The sequence below is a fragment of the Metarhizium album genome (genome assembly GCF_000804445.1).
Source record: "Metarhizium album ARSEF 1941 chromosome Unknown scaffold_20, whole genome shotgun sequence".
Classification (NCBI taxonomy): domain Eukaryota; kingdom Fungi; phylum Ascomycota; class Sordariomycetes; order Hypocreales; family Clavicipitaceae; genus Metarhizium; species Metarhizium album.
Window position 1 is genome coordinate 298598 of NW_024467594.1, and position 21728 is coordinate 320325.

The following is a 21728-nucleotide window of genomic DNA, read 5'->3' on the forward strand; positions in this document are numbered from 1 at the left end:
TTGAGATGTTGAATCTATAGCCCACGTATCTGAATGTGAATGCGAGATTTGCCCTTTGACAGGCTGTCTGTCGCCACGCGACGCGGGCGAGGACTCAAGTTGATGTCGCCCAGGTGATCGGCCAGCTGGACTTCAATCGAGGCCATGTGACGGGCCAAAGCTCGAAGCTTATTGACCAGCCTGAACCAGCCGTCGAACGCAAGAGGCAACGCTCTCTGCGTTTGATTCTTCGAACCGCGGCCCCCGTCCATAATGTCTCATGCACCTCTCCTTAAAGCTGTTACATTCATCCAACTTGTTCGTCGGGCACTTCTCCTTAATCTTGCTGTCTACCAGCGGGCCAAAGTCTTTTCGGGAGGTATATTGGCAGCGTATCGTGACGTCCTAATTCTCAAAGGATTAGAGGCCAAAACGGCAGTACAAAAGTTTCCTCCTGCGACAGAAGACTTACGCCAGTAAAGCCATCAGTGGATGCCTGGCAATTCTTGCACTAAGATTGCCCGTATCGTCAGCCACTGTCCTTCCTACGTTTGCGGAGCGATACTTACTCCGCCGTTACTCTGGCAGAATTTGAGGAGCTCATCGGTTCTCTGCATCAGCGTAGTCAGATTGGTGAATCACGAGGGAGGCACAGCGCAGACAGTCCAGAGACGGGACTCACGGGAACCCGCTCGGCATCGCAGGACACACCGCCCTGTTTTGGCCACGCGTTAGCTGATTCTCTCGCCGAGGGGAATTCGTGCGCGTGCTTACATTCTCAGATCTGCAACGGACAATGTTGTGGCCAAAGAATGTCCTGGAAATTTCTTGTCGCGTCTATATCCGTAAGCGTTGGCGGGTTTGCTAAACTTGACATGGGTTTCTCAACGGCAGACTGGTCCGCGTACCGTGGGCTCCGAGTCAGGCAGCACTCTCTGGGCCAGAGCAAAGCCAGAGAGGGTAGCGAATGCAAGCTGGGCGTACTTCATCTTGGCGAGGGCGAGGGTCTTGACGACGAAATGGATGCTTTGTTTGGAAAGTTGGAAAGGAGGATGCTTTGGTGTTGATTCAGGCTCAACATGTCGCTGAGCGCGGGCGCCGGTCCCATTCATATAATAATTCGATCGTCGACGACTCTCTCCACCGTTGCCGACTTTGCCCCCAGTGACGCCTTCGCATGTCATGTCATGGCCGGCGGGCTGATCACGTACATGGTCGTGTAATGCTTTCGATGGGCATTAGGTAGTATTGATGCTTGTTCTGTCTAGGTTTTCGTGACTAAGTTCTCCCCGTATTAATGCCCCTCATTTCCCTAGGTCATATGACTCACTCCACTTTTCCCCTTAACAACCCAGGGGGGAGGGAAACTGGTGTTGACCCCAACACCAACACCAATACCAATTTAATGATACCAATTACATTAACCATTATCGGCTTCCAATTGTGTCAAATCCCAATCTGCCACGTCCCAATAATTGAGCCTGGGTGGTTTCAGTCGCTCCTGTCGAGGGATGTATTGCTTCAGGTCATCGACATGGACTTTTCGTGTCGCTCCACCCCCCATGGACTCAACTTCATATGACACCGACGACACCACTCTGACAATCGTCGAAAGATTTCCCCATGTCCTCTGGAACTTCCCTTTGAGTTTATTTTCTTTGTCCAGTTTCTCCCACACAACGTCTCCCACACGAAATGATCGAGGAATCTTCCGCAGATTGTTGTCGTTCATGGCTTCTGTCTTCCTGGTGCGAACACGTTCTCTCCCTTCTTCTCGGGAGTCGATTCGCATCAGGTTTGTCTCCCGTTCCAATTCTTCGACACAATTTGTCCCATCTTGGAAGCTCTCAACGACCTCGTCCTCCATGTTTTCATGTCGTGAGTATGGTTCGAAACCCAACATTGCCATCGCTGGACTGGTCCCCACAGTAGACATGTGTCTGTTGTTGAGATTTACCACCACTGTCGGGAGTGCTTGATTCCATGCTTCCAATGAGACTCCATTTCTCTCTGTCGCCCATTTCATCAATTGGTTTTTGATGAGTCTCACATTGCGCTCGGCCAACCCCGTGGTCGATGGGTGGGAGATTGGTCCAAACGTGATTTTTGTCCCATGTTTTTGTGTCATGGCTTCAAAGTTCAAATTCTTGAAATGGGATCCATTGTCACAATAGATCTTCCTCGGCCATCCCATGATTGAACCCCAGCATTTGTCCCAAGTTTCTGTGACCACACTTCCCGTTGCTTCGCGATGGGATTGAGCCATAACAAATCGCGTCATGTAGTCGACGACCACCAACACGTACATGTCTCCATTCTGGGCTATTGGGGTGATCGGTCCCAAATAATCCATGGCCACCAAAGCCCATGGCTCCAAAATAGTGATTGTTTTAGGATCGGCTCTTGGTAAGCGTCTCCCTGTTTGTTGGCATACCAGACATGACAAGCAATATGCTTCCACGTCCCTTGTTCTGTCTGGCCAGAAGAAACGTCCCCTCAATTTTTGCATGGTGATTTCTGGTCCGAAGTGTCCAGACGCGTCATGGGCTTTCTGCATCTTCATTGGCACCTCCTCCGTCATGACACATTCTGCTAATGACTCGTCCTGTTCCAGATAATAAAGTGTCTGACGGAAGACTCTGTACCTCAATGATCGACGTCGGATGAGCTTTCTTCGTTCTGTAGGTATGGCTTGGTGTCCGTAAACCATGGCAGTGAGCACCTCTCCATACCATTGAGATTTAAACCATTTCTCAAGTTTGTCCGTCAATTCTTGAGTTTTGTCTTCGTCTTGTGGACTTCCTTCCGGCAGTATCCATTCTCCATTGTCCGTGTCCGCGACATTCATTGAAACCTGCACCGGATGTTCTGTCGTAGCTGGGACAACTTCCACGCCCATTCTCCTCTTCACCCATGGAGGATCTGATTTCAAGTTGTCTGGCATTCTCGACATCCCGTCCGCAATCTTCATGATCTTGGTAGTGTTGGCGCGATGGATGTACTCCACATTTGACTCCTGCAGAATGTCAATCCATCGCGCCACCTTTCCATGTACCTCCCCAAGGTTGGCCATAGAGTCGATAATGCCTTTGTGATCGGTATACACTTTCAAAGCGAATGGTGATCCCCCCACTAACCATTGTGTCTCCTTCAATCCCACCACAATGGCAAACATTTCTTTCTCTGGCATAGTGTACCTCTTTTCCGAGTCGGTCAGCTTGTGGGACATCCACATGATGATTCTGGTCTTCGAGAAATTGGCATCAGTGACTGGAGTGCCAGGTTCTGTGTCCTCCAATTGGAACAGGACTCCTCCCGTTCCAGTGTCGGAAGCGTCGGTCGCCATATGGAACTGTGTCCCAGGACGCGCCCCAAATGTCGCATTCGTCTGAATGCTGTCGCAGATTTTTAGGAGCGCGGCCTGAGCCTCTGGTGTCCATGTTGGGTCATCCCGTGGGACCTCCTGACATTGTATGGATTCCCTTCCCAGCCTTGTGGTCTTGGACATTCCATGGAAAAACACCTTCTTGATTGTCGAGACCAGATCCGCCCTGCCTGGTATGAATTTCCTCAAAAATGGTGTCAAATAGATAAGGACCAGGATTTCGTTCCACGACTTTGGCGGGTTCTGTCTGAAGTGTTCTGCCAACAATGCAAAACGTTCCCTGTGTTTGCGGGCTGGTCTAATTTTCCCATCTTCCAGAGAATAACCAACACAATCCACACTCGACGAAAAGAGTTTCGTCTTCCGTCCGCTAAGACCAATTGGAGCCCATGCCACTCTTGGGAAGTATCTTTTCCAAAGGAAGTTAAAATGATCTTCCCAGTTCTCCGACCCTACGTGATGGTCGTCCACGTAGATGGAGAATGAAGTGTGGATGTCCTCCATGTATCCCAAAATTGACTCCATCTCAGTTCCGTCCTGGAAGAACAGATGTCCGAACGCTGTGTCCCCAAACCTGGCGTAAGTGGCTGGGGACCCTGTCAAACCTTGGGGCATATTGTTGTAGTAGTACATGCCATTTGGCCCTGTGAATGCCGTCTTGTGTTTGTCCATCGGAGCAATCTGTATAGCCCAAAACCCATTGGAAGCATCAGCTTGGGAGAAAATTGAGGAGCGCCCACAATGTACCGAATTCAAATCTGCTTCCATGTTGTGACATGGGTACCCCGCTTTGATGGTTTTGCTGTTGATGTCGCGATAGTCATGCACCACTCGAAGTTCCTTCGAACCAGGTTTGTCCACAAACAGTGTTGGTGCAACCCATGCTGAATCCCCTCGCTGGATTATTCCTGCCTTCTCCATGGCAGGAAAAACTTTGCGCGCGAATTCTCGATGTAATCCGCTGTACCGATATTGTTTGCGCTTGCCAGGAAGTGCACCAGGAATCAATGGGATGTGGTGTTGCAATAAATCGGTGGTGCGAATGTCTTCAAGACCAGTGACAAAACAATCTTTAAAGGTGTAACACAACCTCATGATCATGTGGCGTTGGTTGTCGTCCCCCGCCAAGTCTCCAAGTGTGATGCGGGAGTTTTCAAACCATGAAACTATGGCTTCGTGGCGCTGACCGGTCAATGGACGATTTGTATGGAGATTTCGGAATCTTAAGGGGTAGGCCTTGATTTCCGATTTCCCCATACAAAGTGGGGTGGGTCCGCGTCCGTGCGCGTCCACCCATTCCCCACTTTTTCTTCTCGGACCAACCGCCCCACCATGATTTCGGCCCCGCTTCCCATCATCATGATCGTCGACGGCGACACCACAACAATCCTCCAGCGGAATTCCATGTCTCAATTCCTCCCACAAATGACTCCTCCACGATGCAATTGTTGATCCAGTTTCATCGCAGAGTGCACCAGATTCAATTCCCAAGTGTGGTCGGAACCCTTCGTCTCCATCATGTCCGGACGTGTCTGCACAGACAGTGTGGTCCATGACACCATGGAATCCCATCAAGTAGTTTCCGCCAGACCTCGTCCCCTCGGTTGAGTTGGAGAAATTCGATTTTGTATGGGGATTTTCATTTTCCCAGGGGTCAGCCTTAAAAGCTGAAATCCCCATACAAATTGACCTCCCACCTTGTCCGAGGTTGTCTGTATGGTGTCCGTCCGTCCGTCTTGTTCCCATGCTCTCCAGATGAGCGGTGCCATGTCCATCTCCATTCCCAGGGAGGACCAATGTTCGATTTGTATGTGAAATTCGGTTTGTCAAGGGGGACCCCTTGATTTCCTGTTTTCCCATACAAATCTGTTGATCGGTCTGTCTCGATGTGTCTTCCCACAGTTCGTCCGGTTCCTTCATGTTGATTCCTCCCTTCAGTATGTCCAGCAAGTTCAGTGCCAGTTCTTCTGAGTCCTCTTCGTCCGTATCGTCATCTTTTCCCCCTGCAAGGGTTTCAATTCGATCCGTCTGGCAATCATCATTACAACCATCGTCTCGGTCATGGTGTTCATAGTGTCCATTGTTTTCGCACCAGCCAATTTGTCGATCATGTCCATCATCTCGGTCATGGTGTTCATTGTGTTTGTTGCCTTTGCACCAGCCAATTTGTCGGTCACACCCATCCCTCTGTTCCAACCATTGGTGGTTTGTGATTTCATTCAGACAATGGCATGAATTTGAGTTTTGGGATCTTCGATCCCAAGCGGCCATGCGTCGCGTCACTTGGTCCCATGTAATGTTCCAGACCATGTTAACTCGTTTCACAGGTTGAGCGTGTAAGTACGGTAATGGTAGTTTCATTCCTGTCTGGTAATTGTTTGGGGATAATCTGTAGGTGTTTACGTCCCAAGGGACAGCTCGCGAATTTGTCTCGTCCGTGGGTCGCGACTTTTTGACATCTTTCAGTCTCGTCTCGCCCGTGGATCGTGATCGTCCGGTCTTCGCTGTTCGATCGTAATGATCGCGCAATTCATCTACACTATACTGATTAACATGTTGTTCTGGCAAGTTTTGCCTCGTGTCTGGTCTCGATCGGTTCGTGTTCGTCTCGTTCCCCCCATTCGCTGACTCGCAATCGTCGTCCACGACCATCAACTCCCGCAGATAGTCGCCAGTCTGACTACCTGCGGTCGTTATTTTTTCGATTCCAGAATTCCAGACTCCATTTTTCCCACTCGCCTGCAAACTTCACCGTTAAGTCCTTTGAGAATCTCCTCCACTTCTTCAATGATTTCCCGATCATCCTCCACGAACTCCACAGTTTCGTCTGGCTCAGTTCTCATGGGAAGTTGTTCAGAGTGAGTCTGCACAAACATGTCCGGACATGGGTACAATGGGATGGTTTGTGTCTGTCCTCCAGCTCCAGTGATGGTTAGTTTCTCTTCCCCATGGTATTCGACTGCACACATGCGACGCAACCACGTCTTTCCCAGAAGGACTTCCCAGTCTTGTTGAGCGTCCATGATGTAGAACTTCACCAGCGCCAAAATTCCTCCCACCACAGTGTTGATGTACGTGCATGCTGTGATGTAGTGTTCAGTGTCGTTTGCCATCCGGATTGGTTTGCTTCCTCTCAATTGCACTGATGGGATTTTGTGTTTTGTCACGAAACGATGGCTGATCAGTTCCACGCTTGATCCTCCATCCACCAGCACTGAACCTGACTGATACCCTTCCAAGTACGCCACGACATATCCCAGCGTGGACGCAACTTGTCCGTCTGGTTTTGCCACATCGTTGTAGGCTACCAGATTGGTGTATCCCAGGACCGCTGGTGCTCCAGTTGGTTGTTCAGGTCCCATGATGTCCTGGAAGGGTGCAATGAGACTGTTCACCACTGCTTTTGCCGCGTCGCTCTTCAGTCTCTTGCGACATTGCATCAAGTGTGTCATCTGTTGTCGCAAAATGGGAGCGAGTTGGAGGAGTTGTAGAACGCTGATGCTAAGCCTTGTGTCTCTCATCTGTTTTCCCAAGTCAAAGGCTGGAACTTGATACTCCTCTGTCGCCCGGATCTTCTCCAGTTCCAACCTTCGTTTAGCAGGCGTTTTTGTTGGGGGTGGGGCTTCTTTCATTTGAACCTCCTCCGAATGTGGCACCAACGGAGCTGGTCCCACCAATGGGTCTGGAAGAGTGCCATGGGGTCTGTCTCCCATCCTTTCCAAATGTGATCGCATCATTGGTCTGAGCCGTTCGAATTCCTCAGAAGTCATTTCTGGGACTGGTGGCATTTGTTGAGATGGTTGGGATCGTACAACGTCCGTTCCAGATTGTTCCTCCAATGTACCAGAATCCAGAAGCTCTTCCACTCTTTCCCGGGTCTGGCCATCAAAATGGACTCCCGGTCGTTGAGATGGTTTTGTCACTTTGCCTGATGGCCCCCGTGGGTCTGGGGTTTCTCTGGCTTTGCCTTTGTTCCGCGTGGCGGCATTAACAGAGTCCATCGATTCCATCATGTTGTCCATTTCTTCGACACGTGGCGGCCTGTAGTTCTGAAAGTCCATTGTGCACGTTTGGAGTGGAGGTTGTGTCGATTGTTTCTTGAGCGCGTATCCTGGAGGTGGGATTGCGTCTTGTTGGTTCCAGCCCATGTCGCCGATGTAGTTTGATTGCATCCTTGTGTCGAGTTCCCGACGTCTGTCCCTCTTCATCTGGAGCGAGTTCTGTTGCCATTGTTCACGTCGTTCCTCGAACTTCTCTGGCGAACATTTGTCCCGATTCCTGCAACTGTATCCCATATGTCCCCATTCGCCGCACGAAAAACACCAGAAGAAATCTGGATCCCTCTGCATGTCATTTTTGGGACCTGATGTTCCTGGGGCCGGCAACGATGGGACTTCTTTCCTGGGATTATTGTTGTTGTTGTTGTACGAGTTTGTGTAATTCCCTCCCATCTGTCGGTCGGTGTTCTGGTTGTTGTAGCCAGACCTCCCATATTGTCCATATGGTCTTGTTGACTCAGAACCGTTTTGTGCAACCCGGAACGCTTCCAATTGTTTGATCAATTCGTACATCTTCTCGTCTCTCTTTGCTTGTTGTTCTGCCCATTGTTCGTCTCGTTTCACTTGATGGTCCATCAATGCGCGTATTGGGTCCAAGCTAACAGCTGGGATCGATTCCCCATATTGTCTCGCGATCTTTTCCGAAGCAGATGAACGACAATCATACAAGATTATCTTGAGGTCTGCCATTGTTAGGTTCTTGGCTGCCATCCCCTGTGTCCATTTGTCCGAAGCAAACAGACGGTCAGACACTCGCTCCTGCAGCCTGGCATCTGTTTCCCCATCGGCCAGATGGGTGACGAAGTTGGTGAGCAATATCTGTCTTGTGTCTGTCTTCACCTTCGACGCCAGGTTCTCAGCTCTTTGGATGTAAGCTGTCAACGATTCTCCCTTCTCCCTGGCAAAGCAGAAAACTTCCCGTCTTGTGGCCACTTCCATGTATGGGTCTGGGTTGGAAAACTTTTCGACAAACCTGGCCGACAGAACGTCCCACCTTCGTTCATCATGGTCCAGGTCCTCATACCATGTCGCCGCCCTTCCTCTCAATCCATGGGTGAAATGTACCCGTGCCAAAGTTTCCACATGTTCTGGTACTCTTGCCAGGGCTGCCATGGCATTGCAGTAATCCACGTAGTCTTGGGCAGGTCCATCCTTAGGATGTCCAGCAAAGGAAATTCCTCCCATCCCTCCCATGGGATAAGAGCACAGGGTATCCATGGTTTCAATTGATGAGAGTGACGACTGTCTCTCCGACCCAAGTGATAACAATGGGAATGTCGGCAAGATGTCTTCCAACGAATGTGTCAGACCTGGCGAGAGGTCTTTTGTGAAGATTTGTGTCGAAGAATGGTCTGAGCCCAAATCTGACTCCAGGTCTGACTTGTGCAATGTGGGAAAGGGCAACGTTCCAAGGTCTTCAGAATGTCCCCAAGTTGACATCCGTCTCAAAAAAAAAGAAAAGGGAAACAAACGTGTCTGTCTGTCTTCAGAAAGAGAACAAAAGTGTCTTCAACCCAGGAGGAGTCAAAGGATGGAAGCGATGTCGCAACAATCGCCAAAACCACGACAAACTGGTTGTGTCGCAATCATCACAAGGTAGACAACACAAACTGGTTCGTGGTTCATTCGTTGATGGGTTGGACAGGTAGTTGATTGATGGTCATGATGGTCATGATGGAAAAGAATCTAAGTACAAGTTCATCCCAGGGGGGATGAAGAAAACCATGTCCCTCCAGCTCTCCAATTGCTCCTTCTCATGTTTGTCTGAATCAATGACTTCGTCAAGTCCATCCCATCTTCCGACACCAATCAAATGTCTCCAAAAAGTGTGATGGTGGGGTAATTGTGGAGAAAGTGGTCCGTGCACTCGCCGGTGTCGCGCTGGAAGTTTTCGTGCACGAAAACCAGCGCTTTCCACTTTGGTGCGGGGTCATGGAGGGGTCCCAAAAGTCGGAAGTCCAAACCCAAGTCCGCCAGTGTCCAGCAGTTCCCCCGCTGCTCCTCCAGAACCACAACTCCAGCAATCGCAACCATCCACATCGACGACATGTGTGCAAGTGCACCCGCAAACTTCCCCAGCGACACCAATCAACACACAATGTGCTGCTTCCCATTGACACATTTCATGTATCAATCGTTCCTTCCAATTCCATTTCGTGAACTCATCATCGTAGTCTGTCGGTGCACCACACTCTCATCATCGCAGTCTGTCGGTGCACCACACATCGCGTTCGTCTTGTCGGTTCCATGTCCGAAGTTGTCCGGTCGTCCAGACAATTCCAAGTCTCCGATCGTAATAGTTGCCATATCGTTTCCCCCATACTCAGCGTGGCTCCCAGACCTTTCCCAAAGCCGAAGGAAACAACGTCTTGTCGCAATGTGTCCAGCCACTGTCCCGGCGTCTTCCCAAACTCCATGGTCAGACCCATTCCAAAAACTCATCTCGTCCATCTTCTTCTCCAATCCCAGGGAACGTTCCCATGCCCTGTCCAAAGTCGAAGGTTCTGATCGTCTGTCCAGGTGTGTCCGATTCCCGTTCCAACCCATTCCAGAGTTTCCAGAGTTTTCGGCGGTTTCCCAACACATCGTTCTTCCGATCGTTGTGACGTCTCTGTGGACGTCTCCATTCATGTCCAGTTCCTTTGCATCCTGCTGCATGCACAATCCCATGGTGTTCTCGCGATTCCTCAATCCCACGGTTCCAAGATCTCCAGTTGTTGTTGTCGCCATTTCTATGATTCTTCCCAATCCCTCAGTCTTGAGATTCCACACGTCGTCAGTCTCAATCCCGCAGCATTGAGATTTGTCGCCATTTCCATGATCCCAATCCCTCAGTCTTGAGATTCCACACGTCGTCAGTTTCAATCCCGCAGTATTGAAATTCCATATGTCGTCGCTCCAATGTCGTCAGTCCCAATCCCGCAGTATTGAGATTCCATGTGTCGTTCGTCCCAACCCGCAGTATTGAGATTCCACATGTCGTTCCCCAAATCCTCAATCCCGCAGTCTCAAGGGTTTAGGGATGTTCGTCCTTCCGACGTCAGCTTGTCGATGCATCTGTGTCTGCAACGTCTGCAAATCATTCCCATCCTGCTTATCATCTCTCGATCGTGTCTCGACAGGTTTCATCCCCGTTCGGCCTCACGTCGTCTTTGCGCACGTCACAGTTCATCTGCATGCATCAGGAGAGTCGCCATGTTCGTTCGTGGTGTTTTCGACCTCGTTCGTGGCAAATAGTAACAATAAGGTAAATAAATAAATAAAATTATAAAATAAAAAAAAAGGGATCACCATCAAGTCCCAGTCTCATCACCAAAATGTAATGCTTTCGATGGGCATTAGGTAGTATTGATGCTTGTTCTGTCTAGGTTTTCGTGACTAAGTTCTCCCCGTAATAATGCCCCTCATTTCCCTAGGTCATATGACTCACTCCACTTTTCCCCTTAACAGTCGGCGACTCGGCACTCGATGACGCATGAAATAACTCTTTGACGTGGCACCACCGAGTGTGATGCTTTTGATATCATGCCAAGCACAAAGCTAAGCCACGGCCTAGCCCTTTTCGCAGTCCCACAATAAGAGGATCGAGAGCAACGGCTCAGCTCGCTACTCACGGCAGGCTTCTCTCCCTCTCTCTCCGAGGCCAGGGACACCCAACCCAACCGGCAAGATTGTCGAGTCATTCGACACGCGGCCCGTCAACGGCCCTCACTTGTACGAGGCCTCGCTCTTGCGGCGGTCGACAACTTGGCCGAAAAAATGGAGCGCTCCCACGAGCCTTGCGAGGGCAACCCCTGTCAATATCACGCCCGCCGCAGTCGATCAGCCTCCCGGCGGGAGTTTTCTCCAGTCCGGCGCGACCCAGGCCCCAATGATTGCCCTGAGAGGCTCCGAAAAGCTCGTTCTATTCTATCCGATCTTGCGGCCCCCGGCCAGAAGACGCCCCAGCCTAGAAAAAAATCGCCTTGCAGCACCTTGAAGAGCTGACTGGCCAGCGCTCAACGTCACAGACACCAGCAGCATCTACAAGGCTTCCAGAAGCGTCTGAGAAGCCATCAGGCTTGCCATCGGAGTCCGCTGCCGAGACGGGAGGCGGGCAATAAGGGCCAGCTGGAGCGACAGGCCCGGCAACTTGCCTCGAGACCGTCACTGTTGGCGTTGCTACGCACAAAGCTGGGTACCGCGCCCATCTCGACTCTTGATGTGCGCCACTGGTATCTGCTACGAGACGGATTCGGCAACAGCAACTCGACAGGTTTGCCCACATCTCCCGGTGGACTCCACGCATGATGAAGCGCTCCGCTCGCAACGGCCTGGACCGATAAAAGAGCACATATACAATCAGCACCTGAGCCTACGAGACGGCGAGTAATGCCAGGAGAGAGAGCCAAGGCGCCGCAGGATCTCCTGGCAAGAGATGAACAGGATGCTGCGGCCCGCATCAGGCATCGACATTGTACTACCCTCGAACCATTCATCTTCCTAGTGACATGACAGGAAGCCCGTAGCTGCGTCGTTGCTGTGTGCCACGCGGATGACGACCACCCATGCTGGATGCCTTCTTATGCTCATACCTTACTGAAAGTAGGTTGGTCTTATGCATCAGACGATAATAATGGGACAACTAACTAGCCTTTCAATGCTATAGCTCCAGCCACAGTAAGGTACCCTCTGACCTCATGCAAGGGAGCTTTGCCACTCGTGCTCGTCAAGTCCACCGCGGTGATTATTCATGCGTCAAGCGGCCTCTCTTTGTGTGTGCTCTGGTACTGGTTGCCATGGGGATGTTTCTAGGCAGATGGCCGGGCTACAGATCACCAGGCCACGAGGGGACGGAATCCATTCCGACGACGCCACGCGTTTGCCGGAGCGGCACCCTGGACAGCTTGACAAACTACGTCGTGTATTGGCATGACTTACGGCCCCGTCCCGAGTGGAAGATGGGGAGCTCGGAGTGGCGGGTGGGAGTCATACCAGACCGCAGCTGACTTTGTCTACACCTTGTCCAGGTCGAGTCGAGTCAAACACTAGCGGCAACTGAGTAATGTCTGGGTCGGAGATGGGACGCACGGCTAATATGCCCGACTAAACTTCCACACCTCGGATGCCGCTCAGACGGTTACGGCTCGACAAACGGAAGCCGGAATGCTCGTACATTACCGACGGCTACGACTCAGCATCTTGTCGCCTCTTCTGCAAGCTGCCCCGAAAAATGTCCACGTCCTCTTCATCTCGCACCGAGAACACGGGACAAGCTGCTGGTCAGCACGAGCAAGAAAACCGCCGCCGTACGAGCCGCTCGCCCAGCTTCGAAATCAACCAGTCCTCCATCGTTGAGCGGTGTAGTGTTCTCTACACAACTCTCGGCGGCAAGTATCCTTACTGTAACCGGACACAGGTTGACAGATCCTTCTGAAATCTACCGGCGCATCTTGTCCAACAAACCTTCAACCCCAGAGCTTGAGAACCATCCTCACGGCGGAGCTTGTTTCTGTTTCAAGGTGTATAGGTCGTCCTGACGTGCCCAAAGTACACTTCAACAAGACCGTATACGAAACCAACGTCACAATTGGTCGAGTTTGCTCGGGGGCAGACGGGCTCGCGAGATGCATTCTTCATCGTAACCGTCCCGAACGACGGCTACGTATCTCCCCAATTCATTTCTGCAGTCGCGGTCGCGGGTCGCGGTCGCGGGTCGCGGCCCTTGGTACTCACTTGACTATTTCGTCACGGGTCAGTCTATTGCTCTAAACCCACGGTACATGACGGCTCTTGGTGGATTTCCCCAAAACGAAGATGGACCCGGAATACGGACCTGGGGAAAAGACAAGCAAGCACTGAAGGAGAGCACACGGGATGTAGCTGTGAAACAGAGGTTCTTGCACCTCCAAGACATGAGTTCAAGACTCGAACCCTGCAGTGGCAAGCCCAATTTTGGGAGGAACAAGATCGACGCATGCAACATGCTCGGGACCGGCTTGCGGGCAGCTTTGTGCCTCCAACACGTCGGCATCTCATCTGCGCGTTTGGTCTCAGCAAGGCGTACCCGCTGAAGGATATCGAAGGGACGAGAGAGCGGGTATCAAATAAGCTGTTTGAGCATGTCCCGCACATTCGGCTCGAGCTTGAGCGTGGCACAGTAAGATTTTGCACCTGTGCGAGTACGCTGCTGGTCGGGAGAGCAGTCCACCTCGGCGAAGAAAGGCAGATGCACAGACATACTGACTTTGTTAGACAATGCAGCAACACTCATGTGGATGGCTCATTGTCCGGCAAGGCGAACTCACTTGGTCCCGGACTCGTCACACTTTGACGTCTTCAAGCGCCGGCGAGGGTCATAGCCGTCGACAATGTTGACAGTTCCTGGTTGCAACCGGCAGCGGTAAATCCCCAGCCAGGGAATGCACATCAATCTAGCCAGACACGACGAGTCTGCGTCCCGAGTCGCGGCGCTCTACACCAGTTGGAGAGTAAATGGCGCAAGCGGCACGGCGTGTGGTGCAAGATCGTGCCCACTGGCTGGACAACGGGCAACGGGCTCTCATGAAACAAGAGCTAGGTATCCTCCGTGGATCTGCATTGCGTGGCCGTTGTCAATGCTGGCCGAGTCCCCAGTTTCGTTTCATGTAACTTGGCTCGTTTCGCTCATACTGCTGCATAGCATGCATGGCATACCTCGCGTGATGGCTCGCAGCCTCGTATTTCATGCTTGGGCGATGCGTTCCGTGTGAATTATCCCGACCATGTACTCCGTAAGGCTTGGGGCATTCTTTTCAAACAAAGCCATCCACTCGAGGCGGACCTGACCTCTTGGGTTGCAAGTTATATGGATGAGCCTTGCCTCGGACTGACAAGGACCCCAGTGTCGCCAACGCAACAAGCACGTTTTTGGTGAAGACAACAAAAGAACGAAAATACCTGGACTCTCCTGTTCGCTTGGAACTCTGCGCCGTTGTGTCCACGGCGTCACAGACGCATCAATGGCAGGCACTGGCCGTATCTTGCACTTGGGCGTCTTTGAATTGAAGACGCTTGCCAGCTCTCGCGGTCGGCCGTGATAGCCAGATGTGCCATGAGGCTGTCTCGAGTCGATGTCACTTTATGAAGCGATACAAACCCGCCCCAAAGCGACTACGTCGGTGTTGAATATTGACAATTAATAAGCGCTTGGTCCGAACGGGGACGAGGTGGCACCAACAATATAAGTGAAAGCGTGAGGGTTGAGCTGTATCTCGCAGCCAGTGGCTTCCCGTGTTGCCGTTGCGTAATGAATTCCCAGGCCGCTACCGTTTCAAGAGGCCACCTACGCTCCTACATAGCTGGGCTACCGACTCAATGTCAACTGTTTCACGCCCCGCATTCGAATTCATGCGGCTCAGGCCAAATCTGGTGGCTTGTTTTCCTAGGCCTCGCTTCGCGATCTGGTTGATCTGCCCTCCGATGTCTCGTTTCCAAATATGTTTCAGCCTCTCCCACCTTGTTACGCAGTGGCTGCTTGAACGAATAAATAAAGTGGCCAATGGTTGGCTGTCATGGGGCATGGGTGCACAAGTCATGTCGGCCGCTCTGGTGGAAAATGCCGTGTATCGCGGCTGTGCTGCTACGACGCAACAAGGCCAACAACACGAAGAGAGCGTTGTACTGTCACTAGTGCATCTACAAAGAAGCTCTACATCCCACAGCTTTTACCACTTGACGGGACATATATGTGGGCCGCGTTTCATATTGTCCCTCACAGCTTGGGGCATGGCTCTCACGTTTATTACCGGTGGCAGTATCTCAACGGAAACACACTTGGTGGGACACCCTTTATCGAGCAAGATCCAAAGATATTTGATTCACGATACGTGGCGTGAAAAACAGGTGGCCCATGTGACCACGGCGATGGCCAATTCGTCATGCCGTGCCCATCTCCACTTGCTTCTACGACAAGACGTGCTTGGATAATGGTAAGTAATCATGCCACGAAGCCCGCGTTACAGGTTGCAAAACGGCCATGTTCTCCATCTCCAACGTGGCCAGTTGCGACAGCGGCACGCCTTCTTAAGGAAGTCTTTAGTTGCTGCTTATAAAAGTGAGGAGACTGTAGCATGACTGTTTCAGACCATCCAAGACTGGGGACATTTACGGGCCGGGAAACTCTCTTGTTCCTTGCCATTTCACGTTGGGCACTTCTTTGCCAGTCCTCGGTGCTGTCTACTATGCTGTCTCTTGCGAGCATGACGATTCATGGGCATCGATTCTCCATCTGCCGGGTTTGGCATTACTCACGGGTCCACGGAGCCCAGGACTCGTTCATCGAGTATAAAATGATGCAGAGTTCTCCGAAAGACTGGCCTTCTTGTCCCATACCATCGCACCTTCCATCTTCATCAAGTGATCTGCACTCAAACTACAACTCTACCTCTTACAATTCATTGAAAGCTCGAAAAAAATCAATTAACAATGGTTCGCATCGACGCTGTTGCCCTTGTGGCCTGTACGTACATTTCCTTGGTTGCGTTAATTTTATGAGCCCCCGTCTGTGGTCTCTAGAGCCCCGTTGAAGCCAGTTGCAAAGACCAGGCCTGACTGAGCTTTTCTCTGTAGTTGCCACCTACACCTTCTCGATGCCCCTTGATTCCCAAGCTCGCGGTGGCCTGGAGCCTTCGCAGGGTAGTGAACCCCCGAACGACAGTGGTTTCCAGCTTGCGGCACCTCCGATGAAAGCTGGAAATTCCGATGTGAACAGCGGTGGTCTTGAATCGTCTTTGGGTCAGGATGCTGGGATCTCTGGAAATCCCGTGAACAGCGGTGGTCTTGCATCGTCTTCGGGTCAGGATGCTGGGATCTCTGGAAATCCCGATGCGAACGGCGGTACTGAAGCGCCTTCGACTGAGGAGACGGATCTGGTCACTCAACTCCAAACTTCCATCAAAGGAGCTCTTAAAGTGCTTCAACAGCTAAAGACTGAAAGGGGGTCCCAAGGGGAGTCCGAAGTGCCCGGAGAGGGGTCCCAAGGAGAGTCCGAATTGCCCGGAGACGGGTCCCAAGGGGAGTCCGAAGTGCCCGAAGGGGGGCCCCTTGGAAGTTCCGGGCCCGGTCTTGGCGGCGTGGGAACCAATACCCCAGTCAAAGGCATCGAAAATGGACAGTAGCTACATTCAGTGCGCCGGCGTCGTGGGAAGGTGTCGAGCTCGCAGGGAAAAGGGGGGCAGAAAGGACTGACTCCCTCGACCTTTTTGTGACGCACCATTAGCACAATCGCTCAAGACTGGGCACCTAATTTACTCTTTATTTAATAAATATAAGGGTACTATTATACAACGCAAGTCCGTTCCATAAACTACTAGCTGCTAGACAGCACTGTGATGATGTCTATTGCCCTAAACGAGGTAACCTTGATACCGTCTTATTAAGCTGCTTCTTTGAAAGAAGCTTAATTGCGCACCAAGGTCAATACAGTAAGTAGCCCACTAGCTTATATATAGCGGGTATACCACAGTTTCGGTTTGGCCGGCGGACTTTGTTGCTTTTGCTCTACGGCCTTTACCAGGGGGCTACGCCTTTTGAGGAGTCACCAGCAGTAGACCACTGCCACAAGTCAAGAGCACAAGACAAGAGGCAGGAGTTTTTTGGCCTTTTTTTTGCTGCCGGCCTAAAGTGTTACATTATTTGCAGAAATTATTATTACAAATAGTGAATCTTCCACGGGCTTCTATTTCCCATATGCCCAAATTATACGATATCGAAACAAAAGTCCAGTCTACCTTGAATCCAATCTGACCGAAACTATAGCTCTAGTAGAGATAGGAACCCGCCAGTGGCCGGCCGAGCTTAAACTCCAGAGGAGAACTCCATACAACGGCCAAAGCTTACGTTGACGTAAAGCTATCTGAATATGTGGAATTACTAGAATGGCAAGATGAGTTAAAATACTGCTGGCAATTTGAGTGCAGACTACGGCGGTACTTACTGCCCGGCGCTGTAGTTTGAGTTGATTAGCATCATTCTAACAGCCTCGTAACTTACATAGTACGGAAGTCTCTTACTCCCTAGCATATTTAATTAGTATTTGTAGTACGACTATACAGACGGAAAACACTGACTCCCTGTATTCTTTATTAGTATCTTTAGAGTAGTAACAGAGCGATAAAATACTTACACGCTGTGGAAAATATTAATAAATGGCATTTAATAACAGACAGGGAAATACTGACCTTCTAATATACTTTAGTACAATGTTACTGTTTATATTTTTAACATGTAATAATTACTTACCATCTAAAGTATATTGCTTAGCAACTAAATCTTCAAGTCAACTTAACAGGGCAAGGAAACTTACGTCAACCTAGACAGAACAGTTAGCATAACTGGCTAATGCTTCGCTTAGATTAAGCAATAAAAATACTTACTAAATCCTAATTTAAGGCAAGTCAGTATATTCTACTGCGTCGCCCTAGATTATATAAACTTAGGTCAGACTATATATAACAATTAGTATTTAGATTTAAGCTCTAAGATAAAGCAGCAAAAATACTTACTGTTGCAGCCTAAAGAAAGGCAAGTCGGTATAACTTCCTACTTGGCTCTAAAGAATATAAAGTTACTTACGTCCTAAATGCAATTATTAGCAAGTATAATACTAGTAGTTTAAGATACAATAGTAGTAAAACTGCTTACATCCTATAATTAATTAGTATAAGATTATATATTACTTTGTTATAGAATTGTATATCTTACTGCATTATAGAACTATAAATAAGCATTATTTAATTTGCATATTAGAGTTTATGTTGAGGTTTAATAACTGTACTTCTGTCTGTGTGCTTACGTCCTAAGTTTAAAAGTAAGCCTATATCTCAAAGAACCTAAGCTTAATTAAATACTTACAGATTAAATTCCCAAAATTAGAACTTAACCTCAGCGTTTTAATATATTAGTAAATTATAACTTTGGTTTTACTTACAGGCTAGATTTCTCTTTAGGATATTCCGAAAAGGCGTTAAAATAGTAGTTTCTTGCTTACAAACTAAGTAATGTTAACTTAGTATATTTTTGTAGAAATAAACATAAGATTTAGTCAGTATACTAACAGGTTGAGCCTTAGCTAAGTTAGCGCAATAATGGAAAGGAGAGAATGCCACAATATCAGTATACATACCGGTTCACTAGGAGCAGCGGCGTTGGTAGCAACAGCACCACTATCACCACCAGCAGCGTTGGTATCGGCAGCAGGGGCAGGAGCGTCGGTATTAGCAGCGGCAGCGTCGGTATTAGCAGCGGCAGCGTCGGTATTAGCAGCAGCAGCGTTAGTATCGGCAGCAGGGGCAGCAGCGTCGGTATCGGCAGCAGGGGCAGCAGCGTCGGTATTAGCAGCAGCAGCGTCGGTATTAGCAGCGGCAGCGTCGGTATTAGCGGCGGCAGCGTCGGTATTAGCAGCGGCAGCGTCGGTATTAGCAGCGGCAGCGTCGGTATTAGCGGCAGCAGCGTTGGTATCGGCAGCAGGGGCAGCAGCGTCGGTATTAGCAGCGGCAGCGTTGGTATTAGCAGCAGCAGCGTCGGTATTAGCGGCAGCAGCGTCGGTATTAGCAGCAGCAGCGTCGGTATTAGCGGCAGCAGCGTCGGTATTAGCAGCAGCAGCGTCGGTATTAGCGGCAGCAGCGTCGGTATTAGCAGCAGCAGCGTCGGTATTAGCGGCAGCAGCGTCGGTATTAGCAGCAGCAGCGTCGGTATTAGCGGCAGCAGCGTCGGTATTAGCAGCAGCAGCGTCGGTATTAGCGGCAGCAGCGTCGGTATTAGCAGCAGCAGCGTCGGTATTAGCGGCAGCAGCGTCGGTATTAGCAGCAGCAGCGTCGGTATTAGCGGCAGCAGCGTCGGTATTAGCAGCAGCAGCGTCGGTATTAGCGGCAGCAGCGTCGGTATTAGCAGCAGCAGCGTCGGTATTAGCGGCAGCAGCGTCGGTATTAGCAGCAGCAGCGTCGGTATTAGCGGCAGCAGCGTCGGTATTAGCAGCAGCAGCGTCGGTATTAGCGGCAGCAGCGTCGGTATTAGCAGCAGCAGCGTCGGTATTAGCGGCAGCAGCGTCGGTATTAGCAGCAGCAGCGTCGGTATTAGCGGCAGCAGCGTTGGTATTAGCAGCAGCAGCGTCGGTATTAGCGGCAGCAGCGTCGGTATTAGCAGCGGCAGCGTCGGTATTAGCAGCGGCAGCGTCGGTATTAGCAGCGGCAGCGTCGGTATTAGCAGCGGCAGCGTTGGTATCGGCAGCAGGGGCAGCAGCGTCGGTATTAGCAGCGGCAGCGTTGGTATTAGCAGCAGCAGCGTCGGTATTAGCGGCAGCAGCGTCGGTATTAGCGGCAGCAGCGTTGGTATTAGCGGCAGCAGCGTCGGTATTAGCGGCAGCAGCGTCAGTATTAGCGGCAGCAGCGTCGGTATTAGCGGCAGCAGCGTCGGTATTAGCAGCAGCAGCGTCAGTATTAGCGGCAGAAGCGTCGGTATTAGCAGCGGCGGCAGCAGCGTCGGTATTGGCGGCAGCAGCGTCAGTATTAGCGGCAGGGGCAGCAGCGTCGGTAGCACCAGCAGCGTCGGTAGCACCAGCAGCGCCAGCACCACCAGCACCACCAGCACCACCAGCAGCGTCAGTAGCACCAGCACCACTAGTAGCAGCTACACTAGAAGCACCAGCACTACTAGAACCGCCTAAACCGTCTAAACCACCTAAACGACCCAAGCCCTGCTTAGGTATTAGTATATAACTGCGGGGACTCTTATTTTTAAAACTTAATTTACGTACAAGCTAGATTTAATTAGCGTCTTCTTATAAGAAATTTATTAAATGTAGATATATAGACTTACTCTCTAGAGTTTTTTTTAGCTGTAACAAGTATTATGTTCTATATAGCTATACTTACGCTCTAATTTTATTAGAACTTTATGCGAATAGTAGCCTTAACCTTAGTAGATATACTTACAAGCTACGATAATAATTAGAAAGATGTATAACTAGACATAAATATAAGAACCTTACAAGCTAAAAAAGAAGTTAGAACGAAAATAAGAAGCATTCTTTCAGAAAGTATACGTACTGCCTAACTGTTTTTAGTATCTAAGTAGTAATAAGTTAAAATTAATTAACATACAGGCTATTTTTCGAGTTAGCAGCTTAATTTAACTTTTATTTAGGCTAAATATACTTACAATCTGTATAATGTGTTAGTGTATAGTTGCTCTTAGGGGATATATAGCACTCTAATAAGGCTACACTTAAAAAAAAACACTTACATCCTAAATTAAATTAGTAAATAAATCTGCAATTAAGTTTTTTTCGAAAAAAAAAATCCATACAATCTATACAAAGTTAGTACTACTCTAGCAGCTTATATATAAACATAAAATATATACTTACAGGCTAATATTACAGTTAGCATTACATTAATAGCAGTATTACGTCTTAGTAAGTATGCTTACAGTCTAACAAGACGTTATTAGCAAATATTTCAGCAGTGATAAATCTTTAATCCTGTAGAAATACTTACGGACTAGATTAAATTAGCACATAATTCTGCTAGTCTCCTTAAGCCTTAATAAATACACTTACAAGCTAGATATCTAATTAGTATCTTAGACGACAACAATAAAGACAAGGCCTTACCGGCTAATGTTATAAGTTTAGTGCTTGTAAATAGAAGTCGTCCCTAAGCATAAAGCTTACAATCTATATTCTTTGTGTTAGCCTCTTTTGAAACAATAAAGAAGTCCTAAAAGAGTAGCAAAATATACACACAGACTACAAGTGCTATGAGTTAGCATTATTTAAATACCTTAAGCAAGTTGTGTATATTTTACTTACAGGCTATAGTAGTTAACTTGTTAATGTATAGTACAATACACTTCTAGCTAGGAAGGATCTTCTTACGCCCTATAAGGTTTTTAATGTTAGTACTAAACCTCTTTTTACTAAAGTTATCTTGGTTGTAGTTAAGCTTACCGACTAAAGCTATTGCTTAGTATTTATTTTGCTATTACTTAAGTTAATAAGTATAGAATATACTTACAGCCTATTATATATATTAGCGCGTTAGGGAATTAGCTTAGTTACTCTATTATTGCAGACACTTACAAACTAATAGTAATAGAATTTTTAGCTAAGTCACAATATCGGTATTCTTCTATATAGAACTAATACTTACGCACTAAAATTAATTAATAAATATTAGCTATTAGTCGTAGGTAATAGCATATAACAGCGACTTACACTCTACAAAGAAGAATTAGCATATTTCCTTTTATTACAGTATATTAAGTAAAAATATACTTACGCTCTATAA

General features: G+C 49.1%; 4 protein-coding genes across 4 annotated transcripts; 2 read left to right on the plus strand and 2 right to left on the minus strand.

Annotated features, from left to right (window-relative positions):
* Positions 1 to 168: 168 nt before the first annotated feature.
* Positions 169 to 8640, minus strand: MAM_06397 (Ribonuclease H-like protein; the record flags this gene model as incomplete). The annotated part of the gene is made up of 8 exons (XM_040825195.1): positions 169 to 384; positions 452 to 490; positions 549 to 590; positions 662 to 694; positions 754 to 816; positions 888 to 1204; positions 1405 to 6048; positions 6117 to 8640. 8 exons carry the CDS (start codon positions 8638 to 8640, stop codon positions 169 to 171), a joined length of 7878 nt encoding a protein of 2625 aa, XP_040676851.1.
* Positions 8641 to 12634: 3994 nt separating this feature from the next.
* On the plus strand, positions 12635 to 12838 carry MAM_06398 (uncharacterized protein; the record flags this gene model as incomplete). The annotated part of the gene is made up of 1 exon (XM_040825196.1): positions 12635 to 12838. The coding sequence occupies one exon, from the start codon at positions 12635 to 12637 to the stop codon at positions 12836 to 12838; it is 204 nt and encodes a 67-aa protein (XP_040676852.1).
* Positions 12839 to 15867: 3029 nt separating this feature from the next.
* On the plus strand, positions 15868 to 16559 carry MAM_06399 (uncharacterized protein; the record flags this gene model as incomplete). The annotated part of the gene is made up of 2 exons (XM_040825197.1): positions 15868 to 15901; positions 16012 to 16559. The coding sequence occupies 2 exons, from the start codon at positions 15868 to 15870 to the stop codon at positions 16557 to 16559; spliced, it is 582 nt and encodes a 193-aa protein (XP_040676853.1).
* Positions 16560 to 18480: 1921 nt separating this feature from the next.
* Positions 18481 to 20465, minus strand: MAM_06400 (uncharacterized protein; the record flags this gene model as incomplete). The annotated part of the gene is made up of 5 exons (XM_040825198.1): positions 18481 to 18492; positions 18566 to 20134; positions 20191 to 20197; positions 20257 to 20275; positions 20429 to 20465. The coding sequence occupies 5 exons, from the start codon at positions 20463 to 20465 to the stop codon at positions 18481 to 18483; spliced, it is 1644 nt and encodes a 547-aa protein (XP_040676854.1).
* Positions 20466 to 21728: the final 1263 nt, after the last annotated feature.